At 33.5% G+C, this 24,345-nt stretch overlaps 2 protein-coding genes across 2 annotated transcripts; both read right to left on the reverse strand.

The window, feature by feature from the left end:
- Positions 1 to 11,514: 11,514 nt before the first annotated feature.
- Positions 11,515 to 16,902, reverse strand: LOC111468431 (tRNA-dihydrouridine(47) synthase [NAD(P)(+)]-like). Its single transcript, XM_023113648.1, has 10 exons — positions 16,532 to 16,902; positions 16,058 to 16,174; positions 15,722 to 15,958; positions 15,237 to 15,483; positions 14,905 to 15,161; positions 14,264 to 14,536; positions 12,784 to 13,065; positions 12,570 to 12,690; positions 11,935 to 12,104; positions 11,515 to 11,855 (listed from the first exon to the last, which is right to left on the reverse strand). Exons 1-10 carry the CDS (start codon positions 16,817 to 16,819, stop codon positions 11,757 to 11,759), a joined length of 2,091 nt encoding a protein of 696 aa, XP_022969416.1. The 5' UTR covers positions 16,820 to 16,902; the 3' UTR covers positions 11,515 to 11,756.
- A 1,319-nt stretch (positions 16,903 to 18,221) lies between these two features.
- On the reverse strand, positions 18,222 to 22,139 carry LOC111468408 (transcription factor RF2a-like). Its single transcript, XM_023113618.1, has 5 exons — positions 21,839 to 22,139; positions 20,258 to 21,697; positions 20,041 to 20,173; positions 19,868 to 19,952; positions 18,222 to 18,621 (listed from the first exon to the last, which is right to left on the reverse strand). Exons 2-5 carry the CDS (start codon positions 21,526 to 21,528, stop codon positions 18,416 to 18,418), a joined length of 1,695 nt encoding a protein of 564 aa, XP_022969386.1. The 5' UTR covers positions 21,529 to 21,697; positions 21,839 to 22,139; the 3' UTR covers positions 18,222 to 18,415.
- Between the last annotated feature and the right edge of the window lie 2,206 nt (positions 22,140 to 24,345).

A 24,345-nucleotide genomic window follows, 5' to 3' on the forward strand; every position in this document is an offset into this window, starting at 1 on the left:
ATAAATTTTAAAATTTAAATTTTGTATTTAATAGATTTTTTAATTTTTCTCTTATTCATCGTAATATTTTTTATAAATTAAAATGGAAAATTTGATGCAAAATTAAATTTTATAAATTTATTAGAAACAAAAATAGAAAATTAATTTTAAAAAAAAATTAAACCATTTTTTTAGGTTAAGGTTGGGTGCATGGAGGCAAAGACATTTGAGAAAACAGAGCATGAATTCATAGTATGAGACAAAGTGTTTGGTAGACAGTAATCTCTCCATAAACTTTAAATTAGCTTTCAAATCTCATCATATCAACCTTAATTAATGTTAATTCATGTTTTTTAGTTTCACTTCCATTGAATCTATCTTCTTCTTTTTGTTTTTCCCTTCTCATCATCCACAAATAATGTTTTTTATTCGGGTCGGGAATGCACGGGTTGGCTAATCACCTGATCCAAAAACTAGTTCAGATTGTAGAAATCGAAATCCGAACGAGACAATCTCCATGTAATGACCCCAAAAAAAAAAAAAGTTATCTCACATCAGGTATGTTGAGAAAGTGGGGAGTTGAACTCTACTATAAAACGGAGGTCCCTCATTCCACTTGAACGGTCGAAGAGTTGAAACTAGTAGGAAATTATCCTAACATATCAAACCCAAGTCGGATCAGCCAAAATATTGTGGAACCCTTTGGAAATCGGCGTTGTTACACTCCGATAGAGGATTTTGACCCATACTCGTTCTTCAAAGATTTTGAGCTCGATAAACATCATATATAATACTCAACATAATTCTTACGAACACAAATTTCAATATTATAACGTAGCCTTTTGCACTTAAAAATTATTGAGGTAGAATATAGTAAGGTAGGAATTTTAGCAGACCCTAAACCCTAAACCTCTCAGTGTCGAAGTTGAGAATATAATCTCGGTCCCCAACATCGTTTAGCTTACGGGGAGAAATCTCTCTCCACTTTCTCCCTCATTTTCCGTTAAAATAGAGTTTTTCCACCTCGTTCAAAGCTGATCCCCACGAGTTAAAGGACATAATCGTACTCATTTTCTTATAATCAAAGTTTTAGACCTCGATCCCACGTCGGTAAATAAGAATTATACAATTATTACTATTTTAAAAAAAACATATTTTTTTAGAACAAACAAATAAGATTTGAGAGAGATTATGGTTTGTTTGTGCAGTTGAAAAAACCCACATGATCTCAAACCTCTGACCAAACTGTTGGACTTTATGTTATGTTTTTTTCATTAATTTATGTATTTTTGTATGATTTGCAAACTGCCATTGCCAATATTCAAACTATATGTTCCAAACACAATGTGGATTCCATCATTAAATACTCTCAATATTCTTTTAACTTTGGCCTATAAAACTATGTTTGTTTCAAGGTATTTGTCTTCCAACTTGTTTTTTTTAATAATTTTAAGATCAAATGTTCGTGTTTTTTATTTATTTATTTAAGATTTGTTCGTTAAATGAGTTACATATAGATTAATACCATGTTATGAATGAATAGATTGATATCGTTGAGTTAATGCAGCTCAAGAAGAAGATAAATAGTTTGACTCCTCGAAAATAGGGCTAAAAGAGCTTGACTGAGTACGGGTAAGGGTGTTCGTAGATTGAATTAGTTTGGGTTGAGACATTTTTTTCTTGACCAAACACAATTGTTCGAATCGTAAATGTAATAGCTCAAGTCAACCACTAGTATATATTGTTCGTTTTTGCCTGTTAAGTATCGCCGTTAGTCTCACAGTTTTAAAACGCGTCTACTAGGGAGGGGTTTCCATGCACGTATAAAAAATGTTTTGTTCCCCTCTCCAATCGATGTGTGATATCAGCTAACACCAGACGGTGTGCCAACAAATATAAAAACAATGTCCTTCAATTATCATTTTTTTAAAATGTTACGTTATAAACCATAGGAATAAATTTCGAAACAACAATCTATAAAGGAATCATATTGTTGTCTATCAATTCAAGTTAGGTTTAAATTCGGCCATGTGAGCTTAGGCTTAAAATATCGAACATTTTAGTATTAAAAAAATGGTTATCTCGACCTATAACTACACATGCATCTCAACTATATATTAAGATTTAATGGATTCTTAAAACGATTGTATGTGTTAATATGTTGGATAAAATTAATAATTTTTTTAAAAAAATTTAAAAAATACTCTTACCATTTATATTATATTTAAAAAATACTCATAAAATTTTAAAAATAACATGAACATATTTTACCATTATAAAAAAAATTCAAAAAATCGTAAAATTTAGACAAGAATCATCCGTCGACATCTCATAGATTATCTCCAAACTTTTTAACGTTACTTTTGACACCTCATAGATTATCGACATTTCATTGTAAGTCAAAGTTGGGTAATAATTGAATCCAATTCAAATTATCGTTCAGAAGTTAGGTTCTCTCAATTGTTTAACATTACGGTGCCACATTAAATAACGATTGCGATCAGAATTTATAATCATCTTCATCTAACGTGTATCTTAATGCTTGATTATATTACTCCCAATCTTTATGGTGGTCTGGAAATAACTCGGTGGAGAAACGAGCTAAATTTCACGTGTAATACGTGAAATTCATCTAATTTTACCTAACAAAATGAGGACTAGACGGTCTATATTAATTTGTTTGATAGTGATTATGCGGATAAATGAAGTATTAACAAAGAATCTGTAAATATAATCGTCGTGTACTAACCCTAATTCACCCGAGAAAATTTTACAAATTATTTCATAGACGTTTCCGGAGTTATAAATTCCGATACAATTATTTTAACTACCAGAAGAATAAATAAATAAACCATTAAAAAAAATAAAAAATCAAACAGATCTAAAGCAATTTTTTTAGTAATTATTAATTTTCAGAGTTAAAAATTAAACATTAAAAAAGACAAATAAATTAATTTTTTTTTCTTGTTTTCCTTTTTTGCTAACTCCCACGATGTCTTGTCTGCATAGGTTCTTGTTTTTAACATAACAAAAATAATTAATTTTTTTTAATAAAATTATTATTATTATTATTATTTATTTTTGAAGATTTAGGGAATATATGATGGGGCCAAGCTTCATTTAGATCTAACTAATTTGAAATAATATTAATAATTTTTAAAACTTATTATAATGTTTTGAAATCTTTATAAAGTTTGTTAATTACTTTTATTATTTTAATTAATTATCCTAAAGTGGTTCTTAATTCATGAACCGTTTAAATTTTATTGAGGCACTAATTAAGGGAATATCACTAATCATAATTAAGACTACTTAATTAGTGACATGTTAATCATCATCCTTGTAATGTTGTTCAAAATGTTTGAACATGATTAGGTGTATAATTTTGATTTTGTTCTCATTTTTAGTTTAAATTAGTGTTGATTGAGAAAAAAAAAAATTAAATGTATAATAAATTTTTGGTTAAATTACAACTTTGGTCCAATGATTATCTTGAACAATTCTATGCAGACTGGACTGGCGTCCCGGGATTACCCCTCTGTGACCGTGTAGCTCCAGGGCAATCTTCCATCTGGACCGATGGTCAACAATCACCTAAAGAATGAAGAATGGGATGAATATAAAAATAATCAGTAAGCAATCTAATGATAGGTTCTTATAACATGTCTTACCTCAGACTTTTATGTAGGCTCTAAGAAGCTCAGGTCTAATCTTTACGAGCCAAATTTTACCTTGAACAGTTCTACTACAATGCATTACTATGCACATTTTTTTTTTATATTAAGAGCCAAATTTTACCTTGAACAGTTCTACTACAATGCATTACTATGCACATTTTTTTTTTATATTAACTTCACTACTTACATTCATGTGGTTAGGAGATCGAAAGTCGACCTTTGAGATAGTAATTAGTGTATTATTCGCTAAATTATGCTCGGATTAACCATAAATTGAAAGGAAAAAGTTCAATACACCAAATCGTTATCAAATTAGAACTTCATTTACGAATCTTGGTAATAAATAAAACCCACGATTTTTTTGGAAAAACAGATCGTTCCAGCTCGATACCGTCGAGAATTCTTGGTTTCTCACTCCCGGTTTATAAGAACAAAAGCTATGAAACACTATCACATTGAAGCATATAAAAACACCAAAAGACACAAAGTTGATGAAATGGTAGACAACCATAATGGAGAGGGTGAAGTTTTGAGATTTTGTTGCTATCAAAGCAAGCTTGTGTTTCAGACATTGCAATTTATTGACATTTTTAATCAAATCCTAATGATTTTGGGATCATGCCCTTCAAACCCCAAGGCTGTTTCAGACAAATCTAAAACAAACAGACCACTCTCATAAATATTTGATTCATTTTGCTTATTTCCACCCCTTAAAACCCTATAAATTATTACGTGAATTATTACGTGATACACGTTCGTGATCTTATGATATCTAGATAAATAATGAGTATATGAAAGAACGTAAACTACATCCAAATGAGACGGATTCTAAAGAGAGAATTGTTGATAAAGTCTTAAAAGAATTGAAGTTGATATTTATATAAACGAAGTGCAAAGTTCATCTTCATAGTCATAGAAACTCCAAAATCAAGTAGGTTTTGTTGTGAAGGAATTCTATGTTGGGTGACAATTTTTAGAGTATTTTCCTAGAAAGCATGTGCGGATAGTTTTCACTCTTAGAAGCACTTATAGTGTGAGATCCCATATCGATTGGAGAGAGGAACGAGTGGTAGCAGGAACGCTGTGTCTCAAAAGGAGGTAGATTGTAAGATCTCACGTTGGTTGGAGAGAGGAACAAAGAAAAATTATCCCTAGTAGACGCGTTTTAAAACCTTGAGAACGAAAAGGAAAGCCCAAAGAGAACAATATCTATTAGTAATGGGCTTAGGTCATTGCATATAGAGAAGTAGGTAACAACATGACCATATCCCACATTGGTGGGAGGGAGGAACAAAAAAAAAATTATCCCTAGTAGACGCGTTTTAAAACCTTGAGAGCGAAAAGGAAAGCCCAAAGAGGACCATATCTATTAGTAATGAGCTTAGACCATTGCATATAGAGAAGTAGGTAACAACATGACCACATCGCAAGAGATACACTAAAAAGTCAAGGTCATCATGTGTCAAATCTAAATTTCAAGTCTTGATCCGATTCTTAAGCACTGAGCAATACAGATCTATCTAGTAAGCACTTATAAACAAGTAGGTAGCATAACTATGTCGTAAAAGACGACTTGAAGCGTTACATATCTATTTAATAAGTTGACAGTCAGCACAATACAATACAAATAGGTTTGTAGATCTCAGGGATTAAACCAAATTTAAAGCTCCTCATGAACATAGTCTACCAAATTTATTTTGTTGGACTTAATGATGGCAGATTTGATATAATTAGGTATCATTAAGATCTGTTAATGCTGGACTTTAGTTCTCCCATGGGATGCATTCAGAGGCATGCGCAGAAGCTTTATTGGAACTCATACAAATCAATTACGAAAAATCACAAAGCTCAACAAACCTCTTGTATTCATAGTTCTTGAAGTTTGAAAATATCTGAAAAGCCCCTACGAACATATTAGGGAAAAAAAAAATTAGAGTTTGTTTAATTTCATAGATTTCTAACAAAAAAATTGAAAATTTAAAAATTTAGTGGACATTTAATTCTGAACATACCCCAAATAGATACAAAATTCATAAACCAAATAGATACAAACTTAAAAGTTTGAGACCAACCATATAATTTTACTTAAACATTCTTAAATAACAAATCTATTTTAGTTGGAATATACATATAACATTACAAAAGAATAAGAGATTTAGTGTGAGATCCCACATCGGTTGGAGAGAAAAACGAATCATTCCTTATAAAGATTTAAAAACCTCTCCCAAGTAGACACATTTTAAAATCATGAGGCTGACAACGATACGTAACAGAGGGCTTGAGTTATGATAAATGGTATCAAAGTCGACGTTGGCCCCTAAGGGGGTGGATTGTGAGATCCCACATCAATTGTAGAGGAGAACAAAGTCTTACTTATAAAAGTGTGGAAACTTCTTCCTAGTAGACACATTTAGAACTGAGGCTGATAGCGATACATAACTAGTCAGACTATATTTAATTTAGAATCTAATTTGATGAGAAAGGAGAACGAAACATGCCTTATAAGGGTGTGGAAAACTCTTACTAATTTTGGCCTCAGGGTCTAGATTGACAAGATTCGTGTATGTACTACAATTCCGAGATTGCACCTCACCTATATATACAAAGAGGGTAGCTAGACTATCCAAACCCGAGTAAACCTAATGATAAGATAAGCTCAGATGAGACTATTATTCGTCCTTGACAATATGGATTACCAATAGCCTTATACCTGATGAGCATAACAAAAATGAAATAACATAACACCTGCAACAAGGAAGATGACAAACAAATTATTGATTTCAATCAAAGGAAGGAATCATGATCAGACAGTCCTCTCATCCATCCATCAAAACTAATTGTAACTCAAATATGGTCCTTAAGATCGAGGTTAGATACATCGACATGACTCAATGAAATATAGAGCCATCTAATGCAACATGGAACGAAAGAGTGAATAGATTTATTTCCCTTTAAAATTCAACCGGTGCCTCAATTTTGCTGCTGATAAGAATCATCAGCCATACCTCAGTGATGAGCCTTTGCTTCAGCTTTCTTGTGAGATTTTGCCTTCGCCTGTGGTGATAAAATAGGAATTGAAGCATAATTCTAAAATCAGACAGGTGCATTTAGAATGGCCCCAAGAGATAGCGATAAATAACATGAGATTTGTAGATCATAATGATTATAAGTTAAACTGAAATTGAACAGGAATGTCACTAGAAATGTGTGAATAAATCATTTAGTCGTCATTGATATTAATGGAAATTAACACACATTTGATAACCATTTAAAACAATTAATCCTTTCATGGCATTAGACATTTGGACCGATGTACTTTAAAAATTGTAACAATTCCCTCGGTTAAAAATTTCATATTCCTCCGGCAGTTCACATTTGCTTCCACTCTTCTTTTGAATTCTTCAATTCTACAGTGAGTTTAATTTCTCCCATTTGAAGTTTGGGAGCAGCAGTATTTGTTACTAGAAGAGAACAATGTCCAAACCAAAAGATTTCCTCAAGACATTTTGATTGGGAAGGATGAAAGCAGGTGAACTTTCATTGAAGAATTTGCAGACAATACCAAAACCTGCAGAGATTTTCTGAGCTTTTTACACTGGGGTGAAGGGAATCGAAAGATCTGGGAAGCTACTGTACTATAAAGGCGGTTAGAATCCCCGAAGTTCATGTGTCAAGGAAGAGATTATCAATTGTATCATAGCTCTCCACTTCCAAGGTAATTGTTTTGCAAGGTTTTCAAAAAAAAAAAAAAAAAAAAAAAAAAAAAAAAAAAAAAAAAAAACTGCATTCACCCAAAAAGACGAAGCACCAATGTAGGGTAGTCCAATTGAAGAAATCAAACATACAGCCCACAAAAGTCTGCTGCATGCACCACCACCTCATCCTTTCGTCTCACAATACCCACCCTTGAAATCAAACCCACCAAATAATTGAAGAAATTTGAAAGAAGAAGGGAAGCAAATGATGGGAATGGAAGAGAAAGTTAACGAAAGTGTTGGAGAATGGTAGAAATTTTAACGAAAGGACTAAATGGTTACAATTTTCAAAATATAGAGATATAATCGTTACTATGAAAGTTCAAGGCCCAAATTGTTACTTTTACGAAAATTCAAGGACCAATAGTGATTTTTTAGCCTTTAATATACTTATCAACAATGTTGTAAAGCATAAATAGTTGCTCCAAGAAAAATGTTTAAAATTTAAATTTCAAAATGATAAATTAATGATAATCTGTGATGAAATAATCAAAATAAACAATGAAACAAATTGCAATCAGAAAACGCATCAATTGCATCATACATAATAGTTATCACAAAGAAAATCCTAATTCTAAGGAATCGATATTATAGATCAGTGGTTTTTTTTTTTTTTAAACAAAATTTCAAGAATAGTGAAGACAATATTTTTAAATGACTATCTGTATTTATCAGGCACTTGAAATGGAATTGGAGGATCCATGAGATTATTAGATGCCTTTTTCTATCTTTAGGACTCTTCTTCCATAGTAGGGCACATACTTGGAACAAAATGCAAGAAAGAACCAAAAAAAAAAAAGATCCGAAATCCTCTTTATCCCCTTCTTAGAGCCTTCTTCATTAAAAAGAGATCGTGACTTTAGATCTCCTTTTACCACCACGCACTTGTATTTCTAATTTGAGTAACTTCTGTATTCAAGGTATGGGTTTCATAAACAAAAGTAAGAGCTGCTTCAGGTCGGGTCATCTTGATGGAAGGTGAAAGAATTCAGCGAATTGTAGAAGAGAACTTATCAAATCTACCAGAGATGGTTGATGGCATTAAGTTTGAGTTTTGGGACCTTTTCTAAGAAGCTATGTACAATTCCATAGTGGTTATCGGTCCTGGTCATCTTTGCCGTTTATTTTACAACTAAGCAGCCATATACAATTCCATAACTCGTTGTAAAGATAAAATTCCTCAAGGCATATTTGAATAAACTTAAAGGTCAAGGGTAAAAGTGAAACTTTTTCTTTGAAACTAATCTTAAAGCTCAGGGGCATTTTAAATAACAAAGCCTTGAAAAAGCATTCCGATAAGAAAAAGAATGAACATGAATTTGATGGATAACAAAGTAGATTGTTAGATTGTTAGATGAGCACGACTCTCCACACTGATATGATATTGTCCACTTTGAGTATAAGCTCTCATGGCTTTGCTTTGGGTTTCCCAAAAAAGCCGCATACCAATGGAGATAGTATTCCTTGATTATAAACCCATAATCATTCCCTAAATTAGCCAAGGTGGGGCATTCATCCAACAAACATAGCACTAAAAAAACATTCTACATCTAGAATCCGATGAATACATAGCAGGTGGCACTATGATGCTCTTTGCAGAAATGAGCAATCGGAAATGAAAATTTAGAGATACTACCATTCAAGCCAGAAACACAATTCCAAATCAACGAACCAAAATTTTGCAGCGGAAAACTAGAAAGTACGAAAAGAAGGAAATGGAAGCAACAAACCTGAAGGTACTTGAGCTTGAGGCTTCCGTAGACAAGTCCAACAGAAAACGCCGAAGCACGAGCAACCTGCCAAGACTCAAGAACATTGAATATGAGTAATTATTTCCATTATTGAATCTAAAATCAGAATCGGATACAGCATTCTCAACATATGATATTCTTCCTAATCTCCGGTACAAATTTGTCACGGAAAACAACAAAAACTCACCAAAGCGAGGGTGCTGGTTCCAGAATAGGGCCCTGGAGGAAGCGCCATCGAAGGATTTTCCAAAGGCGAATTAGAGAAGAAGAAAGAGTTAATAGGGCCCTGGAGGAAGCGCCATCGAAGGATTTTCCAAAGGCGAATTAGAGAAGAAGAAAGAGTTAGGTAGAACCAGAAGCCGATTTTGAGAAAGTGAGGAGCCCTAGGAATTTGAGTTTCCGGCTACAGATTAAACTAGACGAGCCTAAAGTCCATGACAGTCCGTCGGGGGTTTTAATCCAGTGCGCTCAAGTGTACGCGATTTTTTATTTTTTCATGTTTTTTCATTTTTAATTACAAATTGAAAACATTTTATAAATTTTATATTTAATACGATTTTTTTAAGTATTTACTCCAACTTATATTAAACACAAAATTTAAAATTATATTTTCATTTGACATTAAAATATAATTACATATATGGGAGGATGAAAACACAAATTTATTTAGGGAAGGGTCAGGTTTATAATCAAGGAATACTCCCTCNACAGATTAAACTAGACGAGCCTAAAGTCCATGACAGTCCGTCGGGGGTTTTAATCCAGTGCGCTCAAGTGTACGCGATTTTTTATTTTTTCATGTTTTTTCATTTTTAATTACAAATTGAAAACATTTTATAAATTTTATATTTAATACGATTTTTTCATGTTTTTTCATTTTTAATTACAAATTGAAAACATTTTATAAATTTTATATTTAATACGATTTTTTTAAGTATTTACTCCAACTTATATTAAACACAAAATTTAAAATTATATTTTCATTTGACATTAAAATATAATTACATATATGGGAGGATGAAAACACAAATTTATTTAGGGAAGGGTCAGGTTGACATTAAAATATAATTACATATATGGGAGGATGAAAACACAAATTTATTTAGGGAAGGGTCAGGTTTATAATCAAGGAATACTCCCTCCATTGATATGAGGCATTTTGGGAAGCCCAAAGCAAAGTCATGAGTGTGGCCTTTTGGGAAGCCCCTCCATTGATATGAGGCATTTTGGGAAGCCCAAAGCAAAGTCATGAGTGTGGCCTTTTGGGAAGCATTGATATGAGGCATTTTGGGAAGCCCAAAGCAAAGTCATGAGTGTGGCCTTTTGGGAAGCCCAAAGCACAGTCATTGAGTGAAGTGAAGTCTTTTGTAAAACCCAAAGCAAAGTTTTATACTTAAGCCCAAAGCACAGTCATTGAGTGAAGTGAAGTCTTTTGTAAAACCCAAAGCAAAGTTTTATACTTAAAGTGGACCATAGAATTGTGTTCATCTAACATAGTATCAGAGCAAGAATACTTTCTTCGAGTTCTAGGATTTTAAAATCAATTTAAAATTTTATAATCCTAATTTTTTTAAAAATTTTATTTTTACCTTTATTCAATTCTATTTTGAAATTATAATTTTATTCTATTTTAGTTCTAAACTTTTAAAACAGCTAAATCAGTAACATATTACTTGCCTAAATCATGCTCATAATTCTATTTTTTAACAAATTTATTAATTTTTTTTAATAAGATCATACTCAAAACCATGTCATTATTTCACTAAAATCAAAATAAATAATAGATATTATATCACTAAAATAGACACTTTCAAAATTAAAAGTAAAATAAAAAATCAAAATAAATAATAGATATTATATCACTAAAATAGACACTTTCAAAATTAAAAGTAAAATAAACCATTTGAAATTTTAAAAATTAAATAAAATAAATTTAAAAGTTTAAACAAAATAATAATAATAATAATAATAATCCTATTCGAATTAAAATAAAAAATAAATATAAGCAAAGTAAAACTTGAATTTCCTCAACAATACCTTAAACAGAAGGACCTTCNAAAATCAAAATAAATAATAGATATTATATCACTAAAATAGACACTTTCAAAATTAAAAGTAAAATAACCATTTGAAATTTTAAAAATTAAATAAAATAAATTTAAAAGTTTAAACAAAATAATAATAATAATAATAATAATCCTATTCGAATTAAAATAAAAAATAAATATAAGCAAAGTAAAACTTGAATTTAATAATAATAATAATCCTATTCGAATTAAAATAAAAAATAAATATAAGCAAAGTAAAACTTGAATTTCCTCAACAATACCTTAAACAGAAGGACCTTCCAGGTAGTCAGCATGGTATAATAATTAATAAATAAATTTACAGCTGCGTAGAGCACCTGATTTATCATGTAATTGGAACATTAATACATAAATAATTTGTGAAAATAGCTAAATTAGCTCTTCAACCAGCCAAGGCCTTACAATACTCTGCCAATGGCAATGGAAAGTGTCTCAGTTTATGTGTGCACCAGAAGAACGAATTTGAATTTCAGTGATCGGATCGTCTCTTACAGTGATGAATCCAAATCAGCCATTTTCGGCTCGGTCGTAGGCGTTGGACTTATGTTTGGGTGCGAACGAGAAGCCATCGGGAACTTTACCGAGCAACATCTCTGAGATCTTAATCTGTAACAATGGAAGGGATTACCATTCGAGGTCGATTGGTTTGAGCACTTTTTGAACTAAAAAGTAAAAAAAGTATTACCCAGTCAGCTGCAGAGTCGGAGGACATGAGCGTCTCGAGGTCGTCACGGCCAAAATATGACGGTGGGCGCCAGTTCAAACGTTGGGGAACAACATCCAGAAGACCAACGGGAATATATCTACATGTGTAGCTAAGCCATTCCAGTAAGAAATGCCTTGTCGTCTCAACACCTGCAGATTTAACAAAGGGAAGAAAGGATAGCATAAAAATCAAGTGAAGAAGCACGGTAGCTGTTAAAATATCATCACTAGCCAATAGGGTCAAGCCCAATAATTACCTAAGCTCATTGTATACTCAAGAAAAATGATTTAAGTATTCTAGAAATAAAAATATCTAAATATTTTAGGTAAGAAAAAGATTGAGATATTCTAGGAATAGATTGTCTAGCAATACCCCTCCTCCACCCTACCACGGTTTTTATCCCAAAAGAAATACAAAGCACACACTACCTAGGTTTTTATCCCAAAAGAAGCACAAAGCAAAGAGCATAGAGCGTAGTAGTTTCTATAGAGTATTCTCTTCTCGATTGGTGTCAATAAAGAGTATGAATGTTTTCCACAAAGAGTTGTGTTCACCAGTAGTAACATCGAAATGCAACGAGCAGTATGACAAGCAACAGGCAACGAGCGACATACCTTTTGTGTCGGAACCCCAATGTTCAAGTCCAAAATGTACAAAATCCTTCAAGATGTTTAGCCGCTCCCCTGAAGTAATGTCCCAATTTCTCTGTTCCTTAATTTCAGTAAATAACCATGGCTGCAATGGGCAACAGATGATAGCAACATAAGCTTCAATGAGTTGAAGAATCAAATAAAAAGAACATCAAACTGCAAAAAAAACAAAAAAAACCTTAATTAATGCTCCTCTAGCAATCATGCAAGTAGCTAACTTTGGGGATTCAACTTTATGTCGATTCCATTCTGCATATGAAAATACGTCCCCATTTCCTATAACTTGCAGGGAATCAGGAGCTAACGAGGAACAGCGATTAATGTATTCCCAGTCAGCAAGCTTGCTGTAACGTTGCTGGCGAGTACGGCCATGAATGGTTACAGCACCGGCTCCCCAGTTACCAATGTCTGCAATAAGTGAATCGATACGGTTTTTCCCTTCAAAGTAGCCTGTCCGAACCTAGTGCAAGAAAAACACAATGGTACAAATTGAAAAACTTGAGAAACCAAGAACATAACAAATATATAGATTATCAAGTAACAGTTCCCTTTCCCCACACTCAATCCCCCTCCCCCTAAGAAAGAACATGCTGGTTCAATATTATGCTCCCAAATATACACAATTGAAATTAGATCTCGAGTTCTCGAGCTGTTGCAGTTTTTGTTTTTTGGGTCGGTCATTTGGTTTTTGAAAGTTAACTTATAAACACTACCTACACTAGTTGATTTCTTTGTCTTGCTATCTACTTTTTAGGAGTATTTTCAAAAACCAAGCAAAAATTGTTTTAAAAACTTATTTTTGTTTTTTGGAATTTGGCCAAAAATTCATAATTTAAAAAATGAAGACTATGGTAAAGAAGTTACAAGGAAGCAAGCACTATTTTTATATATAGAAGCACATGTTTCAAAAACCAAAAGTCCAATAGTTATCAAACGATCGAAGAATCAAAACTTCCCTCATGGGAAATCATGAAAGACCAAAAACCCAGCTGGAAGAGCAGCTTCACAAATAAAGAGTTTAAAAAAAAAAAAAAAAAAAAAAAAAAANCAAATAAAGAGTTAAAAAAAAAAAAAAAAAAAAAAAAAAGAGGGGCAAAAAAAAACTGGTCTCTCACAATTTTTTGGCAACAACTATTTGTATTACTACCTCCCAGAACAAGCGACCGAAAACAATTAGCTGCTTGAAATCTCTCATCTTTCAAACACTTGGAGGGAGCTATGAAGGGGCTCCTCCTCGAGGGAGCTATCCAGAAACCACCTTTTACTATCCTCATGTAAACTAATACAGGAGACAGCTATCCAAAAATCAAGGGGTTCAGGGCATTTGTTGATCTTCAACTCAATTCCTAGAATTCAATCTTATGAATGCAAAATAAGAAAACAACTCGTATATGCTACATCCACCTAATTACAACCTTTGAGCTTTTAGCCTCTTAAACTCTCCAAAAGTATTCATTCGTCTCATTTCATTTAACTTTTCCCTCCTTCCCACAAGACCATCACCAATTCATGTAACAAATTTAGGGCAATAAAAAACTCACAAAACAAACAAAGAAAAAGAGAAACGTAAGGAGAGTGCCCATAACCTCAGTTAGAAGCAACTTCAACAGTTAATTTTGGCCGTTCCATTGAAACAAGTACCCAAGTATAATCAATACCTTAATTGTTATGGGCGTATCCACAATTCCGGAAGCGATTTCTACTACACTTTTCATACGCATTGGCTTCATAAGAAGAGCTGATCCAGCACCCTTATTGACAACAATGTCAATTGGGCATCCCATGTTTATGTCAATGAAGTCGATCACGCATTCTTTGTCTATAAGTTCTACAGCACGTGATACTGTGTCTGGATATGCACCGCATATCTGAACACCAAATAGATCTTCTGAGGAATGTCGTCTCAACAATGCCCATTCTGAAGCTTGACCCTATACCACGCAGGACAATAATATAAAACAGTGTTTAATTTAACTCATCTTAAGAAATATGAAATAGAAACATCATTAACAAGTGAATGAATGAGAATCATGCCAAATAATGAACAATGACATTTTAGATTAAAATGAAAAGGGCCAAACCATGTTAGAGAATATATAACTGCATACTTATCTCTAACTGAAAATGTAGTTGCATAGCATCATAATTACTAAATAGCTAAATAGTTATTTGTTTGCATAAGAACAAACAAATAACTTTCAAAACCTATAATTTGGAACTTGATAGCTAGATGATGTCAATCAATTAATAACCCCTTATTAATATTAATTTCTGCAGAGCCAAGGGAAAGCTGCACAACCTGCAAAAGATTTGTACACATTGCCATTTCACCGCATGTCACATCTGCTCCTAAAACTTTGCAAACTCTTCTGAAGGGAAGATTCCCAACAGTGGTCAGAGGGGCAAGATACAGCTTATCTCTAAAATCAATAAGTTTTTTTTCGCGGGGATGTGATTTAAGGCTTGCATCACTATCAGGAAGTACACTGTCGTTCACAACTTCAGACTCAATTGGTGTGTGGCCCTCTCTAATAGTTGCATCAATCATACATGCACCTGTTGCACACATGAGAGATATAAATAACAAGAGAAAGATGAAACTATAAGATAAAGTAATAAAATATAAACCACCATTGTCAATTTCATCAGAATGACAGTTCTCTGAAGACATAGATTTCGGTTTCTTCAGGGGTCGAGATTCATCAGATGAAAATGTTCCTTCGGTCTGCCCATTTTCTTCTGGAACTTCCAAAGGGATATCTAAGTCCGCATCCATGTCATTATTCACTTCGCTACAGCATGTTCTGTCTGCAACACTATCATTTGATACAGCATCTTCCTTCTCTTCTTTGACCCTCGATTTTGACTTTCCATGCCCCTAACAACGCCAAACTTACGTCAATGTCTTATTATTCGATGGAAGCAGATAACATTATGGGTAATAGATTAAGAAATGCATTAGAGTCTATTCCTTGATAGCTGTAGCCTCTTCAACCCTTATCTAGTCAAAACAAAGTGATATACAGGCATGCGAGGAGAAATAAAAATACTGAGTCACGTCCCATGACAAAGATAAAGCTCTCAGAAAAAACACAAAGTATGCTTTCTGGTCATACCAAGAGCCCAAGTTCTTTGAGTTTGGCATCAGCTTTTGGAAATTTCATCTTGTTCTTCCATAAGAGCTTCTGAACATCTTTATTCAGTCCATTCATTTCGGAGCATTTCTTCAAGGTAACTGACGAACCAGCAGGAACACCTTCCTTGTGGGTACCTGCAAATCTACACGCTAAACCGTAGGGGCAAAGTTGTTCGGCACCACTGAAGGGACACTCTCCATCGAGATCTGCTGGTTTCTGAGATCATAAACCTCTTGTCAAAATAAAGGTAAACTCACAAATAAATTTGTTCGATAAAGAAAACGGGGGCTATAAGTGGGATTTTAAATGCACTACCTGAGATTTAAAGGCTTCAATATCATGGCTAAAGCGGCATTTATCACTATACCGACATGAGCTAACATCTCCTGTCTTTGCTATTTCAGGACATAAGTGGCTAGTGGACTTCTGTTCCTGTACAGAGTACATCTGCTATTCATAATCTGGAAATTATCGAAGAGCCTATAACGTATACTTAGAATCATTTTTCTTCATGGAATCAACAGAAATATACAAACAACAAGAAAAAAGACCGAGTTGCATGCAGTGAAACTCATCACAATCGTTTGCAAGTGTTTTATAGTGTTTAATCAATCGTTAACCAACAATTTCAGATAGGAACGTTATATTCCAAACTCCATTCAATTCAAAAAGGTTTCAGGCACTTCAACTAGATTTCAAGTAATGCTTAGGAAAGCAAAATCCAAAACTAGAAATGACGCATGCTAACTTTCACTACAAAAACACAAAGCGACATGAATGACTAGGAACCTGACGGCGTTCTCGTTTCATTTGACGTTTGGACTTCTTCTCCTTCACCAAGCTAGACGGAGCAGCCTTATCATCACCATCATTCTTACCAGTGGAAGCAGCATCCTTCACGTTGTTACAGGAGGACCTCACCGGCGGAGGACGAAGATACTCGCGCTTAACAGGAGCTATGGCCTTGGCCACCAATTCTTCAGGCGTCAACTGAGCTCCGGTTGAGGCCGACAGAGAAGCCGGCTCCTCGGAAACCGCCGTGGGGTCCCGGAGCTCAGCCGAAACTGAGTCTTCCATTAGTGGGCGGGTGGGAGGCTGCGCTAGGGCGCACGAGTAACTGAAAAAGATTGGAAACAAAGTAACAGTGAGTTACATCAAAACGTTTGAATATGAAGGTCTTATCATGCTAGGAATACAATTCGACCGTCATTAAATCCCAATATTCTAAATAATTTTCTTTTAAAAAATTAAAATAACTCTTGAATTTTATTTTTTAATCTATTTTTTTATTATGAGGTAAGTCACTGATTGTTATCTTATACAATAAATCAACCTAATTAAAACTAATAATAATGTGTGGTTTAAAAATTTATTAGAATTACAGTAAAGTAACTAAATTAAATATTAATTTTTACTAATTTTTACTGAATTTTTTAGTCTAAATTAGTGATAAAGTAAATATAGGAATTGTAGACCATGACATATAATATGCCAAATCGTCTTTTGGTCGAATATGTTTATAGCTTATAAAAATATGACATGTCGATTTTTGACTTGATTCGGTAAAGTTAGTATAAACGAAAATGATTAGGTGATAGATTTACATTTAATGTTTAGAATTCAAATCAGACGTTACATTAGATGATTAAACTCATATTCGGTAAAGTTAGTATAAACGAGAACGATTCGGTGATAGATTTACATTCCATGTTTAGAATTCAAATCAGACGTTACATGAGATAATTAAACTAATCTTAAAGAAAAAATAGGCACGAGAACTCCAACAAAACTATACTTTCACGTCACCAATCCATTCATTTCATATGTAAATTTTTATTAAAATATTATCACTAGCCTAATAATTACGAGAATGATATTTTAAGAATAGATTGACTAATATCTGTTTAAATATCTCTCCACGTTTTCATCACACTACATGTATTATAATCTCTTTCAATTGGTTTTAATAGATGTGAATATTTCCCTAAGAGTTGTTGTCGTTTTCTACTATAGTTGTGAAACATTTACGAAAATAAATATTTCGAAACAAATTACAACGAATTTCTACTTGAAGGACGGGTCAGAGGTAATATCATGGAAACGTTTCTTGAAGGACGGGCCAGGTAATATTATTACAAAGTTTAAGGTATATTTGTAATAGTCTCATAATTATCATGACTGTTTATATCTCTACCACGACCACTTCATGAAATGGGGAAGGAAGTGGGACAAATGACCGAGACTACGAGAAGGATTTCTTTGTACTGTAACTGGTATTCTTGTGATCGGTTTAGTCCGTATTTTCTTTTATAGTTTATATTCTAAATTAGATTCATCTCTATAATAATCGAATGCACTAAGTTGTAGACAGAAAAGAGTAACAACTCAACCGTATAACGGGATAGAGTGAATCAGTAAGAAAAGGTTTCAAATGCTAATTATGATATAAAGTAATTATCATCCAAAGAACACAACCTTATAACAAATATGCTTCTCTTTTTTGTAACAAGTTTTCCTACATATTCAGTGAAGTATTTAAAACAAAGCATAGTTAATTGTGTGATTTACACAACCTTAAAATGTCAACAATAATTGAGGAGCTAGCTTACAGTGATGGTGATGAACAAGGTGATCAAAGAGACAATGAAGCTCATCCATCTTCATCAACGAACTTTATTGGTTGGATTCAGGTTTTGTGGGTGCACTCCCATTCTGCTGCATTTGTTGCTGTTGTTGGTGGTGCTGAAGCTGAAGCTGGAGGCTGTGGTGACTGATGGAAGATTGGGGCATTACTCCGTTTGAGGGATGAGACTGCGCATTTAGCTCCATCGTAGCGAGTTTCAATCTCTGAACCTCCGCAGTTAAGGTTTCGTTAAGAGCTGTCACATTTGATAAAGATTCATAAATAAAAAAGGAAAGTTATGAGTGAATTCCACAAGAACTACTATCTACGTGATCAACGGAGTAACAACATCGGTTCAAGGTGAAAAGATTTGCAAATCTAAATTGAAAATCAATGACGGAGGACCCAATACCGTAGTAGTTTGAAAATCAGTGATACCAACAATTTCTTAAATTAAAGAAGCAAACCTGTCTAAGGTTAAAGGAGACAAGTAAAAAACGTCAAGATAATTCTCTTGATCTGGTAATCGATAATGAAATTTCAGTCGTTTGTTATACTCTTAGATATCTTAATAAGATTTCATATAACACCACAAGCCCACCGCTAGTAGATATTGTTCTATTTGTGCTTTTCCTTTCGGGCTTCCCCTCAAAGTTTTTAGAGCACGTCTACTAAGGAAAGTTTCCACACTCATATAAAGATTGCTTCGTTCCCCCTCCAACCGATGTGGGATCTCACAATCTACCCCCTTTGGAGCCCAGAGTCCTCGCTGGCACTCGTTCCCTCTCCAATCGATGTGGGATCTCACATTCCATAACAAACTAAGCCTAAGTGCTAGAAAGAAAGGGAGTCCGATTCTTGTGTGGTTTATGAATAAAATTCAGTGATAGGTAATGTTGTTGAGGATTGTTGGAAGTGGAGTCCCACATCAGCTAATTAAGGGGTTGATCGTGGGTTTATAAGTAAAGAACACATCTCCAATAGTTTGAGGCTTTTTGGGGAAACCAAAACCAAAGCCACCGAAGCTTATGCTTGGAAGTGGACTATATCATACTATTGTGGAGGTTCGTGGTTCCTAACCGATGCTGACACAATAAAGGAAGAAAAAGTGGCCTAAGAGTAAGCAATGAACTCCGGGAAGCCGACGGCCCGCTAATATGTACCAACATTTCTTAATAAAAGTTCTAAGTGACACGCCAACAGTAAAATAACAGCATTCCAGATCAATGTACAGAAGAGAGGTATGAACTCGGATTAGCTACAATTATACAACCTGATAACTGAGGCCTATGAAGTGAAAAGAACCCATATTCAATACTTACAAAAACGAAGATAGGTTTTTCAAAGATTCGAGCTAATCAATGAAGATAAGTAAATTGAAGGTCATTTTCCAGAAAAAAAAATGGCTGACACATTTTGAAACAGCTCACTGAAACGATACTTTAATGGAAAACTTTTTCAGAGACAGACAGGAGGAAAAAGGTAAAGAGAAGTGTCAATACCATCCCGTAATTGTGCTTGTTGTTCCATGGCTTGAAGACGGAACTTCAGTTCATTATTCTGGTTTGTAAGCCCTACTGAATCTCTCTGAATACAGAGCAATTATGCGAAAACTGAGGATTTAGCAGCAGGAAAATGGAAATAGAAAATAATTGTCAATACTCAAAAATTTTACCTGTAAAAGAGTGAGTTGGGCAGACAGTGTGGTAGCTTCTGTCTGAAGAGTCTGAACCTTGTGTTCCAACTCAGATATATACCGCATCTTTCGTTCTTTTGATCGAGCAGCAGACTGACGGTTTGCCAAGATCCTGAAGTAAATTTATTGCTCAAGTTTACAAATCAACAGATGAAGTAATTTAAGTAAATCGGTCAGTGACATAATTTGCATATACCTCTTTGCACGCTTGGGATCGGTCAAAGCAATCTCGGCAAGTTTGTCGTTTGCCATGATTTTCTTCAGTTCAGCCCCACTGAACTCACCATTACCAAACTCCAAGCTGAATGAAGCTGAATTACCGTCAACTAAGTTGTTTGATGAAAGTTGCCCTGGACGAACACCAGGTGGTGTAGGAGGCATTTTGGGTGACTCGTCACCAAACTGCAGCTTCCCCATGAAACTATCCATGGAGACACTTCGATAATGTCTGGTCGTTGGAGCAATATCTCCCCCTGCAGTTCGTTTGATCCCTTCCCTCTTTTCAGCAGAGGAATTCAATCGAGGCATTTGAGCGCTATCCCCACTCTCATTTACACTGCTTTCTGCTTCATTATCACTGCTCTCACCCCCATTTGTCTTCGTTCCACTACCCCTACTATCCAAATCCTCTCGATTCTCATGACCGTTCTTGTCGTTCGTCCCAGAAGAGTTGAACAAATCAATATTATCCAAATTCATATAAGCAGAAAATAAGTCGTCCACATTGTCCCCATCGGATTTCCTCTCACCCGTTCCTTCTAAATTGTTGTCAACGTTTTTCTCCAAACTATGTTCTCTTTTAACTAACTGACTGGCGGGCTTTAACATGCCAGCATTCTCTTTACTACTCGTAGATCGCTCCAATCCACCAGAGCTACTGAATGGGAGAGATGGCTGAATCATTGAAGATAATCCAAATGGAATATCACTACTAGACCGCCTATGTGCTTTACGAGGAGGTAAAGAATCTCCCATCTTAGAAGAATTGGCTCTCATATAAGGTGAGGGAGGCAACAAAGAATGGGAACTGTTATCCCTATCCTCCATTGATGTATCTGCAGAAACCTGATCTGAATTCGATGTAGATGGGGACTCGCGAAATGGAGACGGGCTTAAAGGGGGCAAAGAATCGAGAGAAAAGAAAGAAGGCTGAGATAACGATCGGGAATGAGTAGGCACTGGGCTATAATTTTGCTGGTTCATCGGACGCGAGATCGGGATCTGAGAATACGGCGAAATCGGTGGGATCTGCGGTGAGTTGGGGCTAGGAGGAATCCCAATTCTTCTACTATTATCACTAAGAAAATTTGACTGAAAGTGTGGTGGACGAATTTGTGAGCAGTTCATTTGAGAAATTTTAAGTTGATCCATCGACAAAGGAAGATTTCCAGCAAAAGAAGAAGATGCTCCATACGAACATTGAAGATTTCGCATGTTCTCAGCATTAGCATCGTCAGTATCTCCCATTTCGCCTCAAAAATCAACGTCTCAGCGAATGATAGTGCTCGAGAATCAGAAGAAGAAGAAAAAAAAAAGCCTAAATCACCACTTCACAAACCTACGCAACTCCACCACAGTTCAATCACAATTGAGTACCAAACTCCCAATCATAAACACAACCAAGCGCCCTCAAAATCTGCAACAGATTAATCGAAATAAAGCCTCATATACCAAACCAGAAAATCACAAAAACAACATAAAAGAGCTCAAGAACATTCAAAAGTAAACCAATGAGTTCCATTAACAATAATAAACATTCCGCAGCAGTTAGAAATACCTCAAAGAAAGTAATCACTCCAAGCCGGCCGGAAGCTCGACAATGCCCTCGCTGGAACGTTCGTGACCTCCCTCCTCCGACGGCAGCAGAGCCTGAACAAAAAACCTTAATTCTCCGCAATAGAGAAAAGCATTTCAGTCCAAAATTAACAGCGAGCTTTAAAAAAGCAATCCGCCGGCGAAAATCACGAGGACGCCGGCGATTTCTCTCTCTAAAAATCCCTTCGGCACTCTCTCTCACTCACGACGAAGATGACGATGACGACGACTACTGGTACACCGATTTCCATGACGCGTACGCGTGAATTTAATAAGAATTTGCATTTCAGTCGAATTTGAATTTCGCCTACATTTCAATTTCATTCCGACCGCATTTCGACTTTTCCCCCGCCAAATTTTCACATGAATTTATTTATCAGTTAAATTCTCAAATATTACATTAGATTCTTATTTATCCAAAAAAACACTTATTTTTTTTTTAATTTATGAAAATATAAATTTAATATATATATATATATATATATAATTTATTTAATTATTTGAAAATTTATCATAATTTTATTTCGGCCGTAAAAGCTTATCAAAATTATAGATTAATTTTTAATTTAGTATTTGTAGTTTATTAATATATTTCTTCCCTAATCAATATATCAAATTACATTTCATTAAATCTAAAAAATAAAAAATAAAAAATAATTTTAATTATGAATTTAATGATTTAATTATTTTTATTTTTATTTTTATTTTTATTTTTTGTAATAAATTAGTATCCATATTTCCAAATTATAATAATTTAGTTGAACATTATTGTTAATTAAAAAAATTATATTTTTCTCTAAATTTGTATTTCAATCATTACTCTAAATACAATAATTAATAAATTCTAGACTAAATATAATTTTTTTTAATTCCATTTCAGGATACTTTTTGTTATTATTTATTTTATTTTATTATCTTAAAATATTTCTAAAAATCTAAGCCAAATTTAATAAAGAAAATAGGCACATTAGAAATATTTAAATTTTACGAATATTTTTTAAAGATTAAAATGGATTTAAAAATGGAGAAATAGTTAGTCAACGAGATTGTTTTTATTTTTATTTTTTAATTTATAAACTAAAATTAAAATTATCTGTAAATTGAGGTTTCAATTATTTGTATTTAATTTTAATGATTTGAGAGGATGATAATAAGACAAATAAAGAATCACTAATATTATCACTCGTGACATTATTTTGCTTCGAATTCAATCAATTATAGTGTAACGCAATAAATGGCATCAAATAATAATAATAATAAAAGCAATAAATGAAACTTATAATTTAACAATAATCAACCCTCACATTTAAAATGTGAAATCGTATATATATAATTTTAATTTTGTGTTTATTTAGTTCGTAAATTTTTTATTTTTTATTTAAAAGTTTACTCAAATACGAAAATATTTAATGTATTCTTGAAACTTTTAATCTTATAGTAAAAATTTTAAAAATTAATTTATTAAATATAAAATTTTATATCTAATATAATTCTAGAACTTCCATTTTTTTTTATTTTATATAGTAAATTCATGATTTTTTAAAATATCACAAAGTTAAAAACCTATTAAATATTTATTAAACTTATAACAACCATTACTTCATCTCTAAGTTTCTTTATGTTATAATTTACTTTCCCCATTATTTTTTATTTTATAAGAACAGTAATGACCTAGATCCACCGTTAGCAGATATTGTCTTTTTGACTTTTCTTTTCAGGCTCTTTTCTTTTCAGGCTTCCCCTCAAAGCTTTAAAACGCGTCTATTAGGAGAAGGTTTCCACGCCCTTATAAAAGGTATTTTGTTCTCCTCATTAACCAATGTTAGACATCATAAACACGTTTTTTTGTTTTTAAGAATCTAACTAAGAATCCAAACATTGTATCGAATAAACATAAAAATCATGCTATTACAAAGAAACAAACCACGAAACGATTATCAAACCGGACATAAACCACCTGAACGATCAAAATATATCTAACGGTCTAAAGACACTTAAATTTGTAGCACATGTTTAAAAGCCATCAAGAAAGAGAATAAACAACAATAATAATTAATCAAGAAACATTGAAGTACAGTGAATTCAGTCCAGTTTACCTAATTCATGAATGTATCACAGTTGGAATAAGAAGCGTCCTTTGTCAATTCATATGGACAACCTTGTGCATGCATAAGCTTAGGATGTGAATCCAATGATTATGATTCAAAATTTTGGATCAGTTTCATCATCATTATCCTATTATGACTAAAGTTTACCTATGGAGTAAACTTTATGAACTGATATTTTATTAATCCTTGTTACGAGTAAGGACGGGAAGTAGTATAGGGACTATAGTTAAACATATAGGGACTAAAAGACGATTTAACCAAATAAATATGGGCTAAAAAGTACCTAACCTATCATATGCGAACTCTTTAGCCTAGTATGTAACAGCTCAAGTCTATCGCTAGCAAATATCGTAAGTCTTAC

This window comes from Cucurbita maxima, unplaced genomic scaffold (genome assembly GCF_002738345.1).
Source record: "Cucurbita maxima cultivar Rimu unplaced genomic scaffold, Cmax_1.0 Cma_Scf00036, whole genome shotgun sequence".
NCBI classification, from domain to species: Eukaryota; Viridiplantae; Streptophyta; class Magnoliopsida; order Cucurbitales; family Cucurbitaceae; genus Cucurbita; species Cucurbita maxima.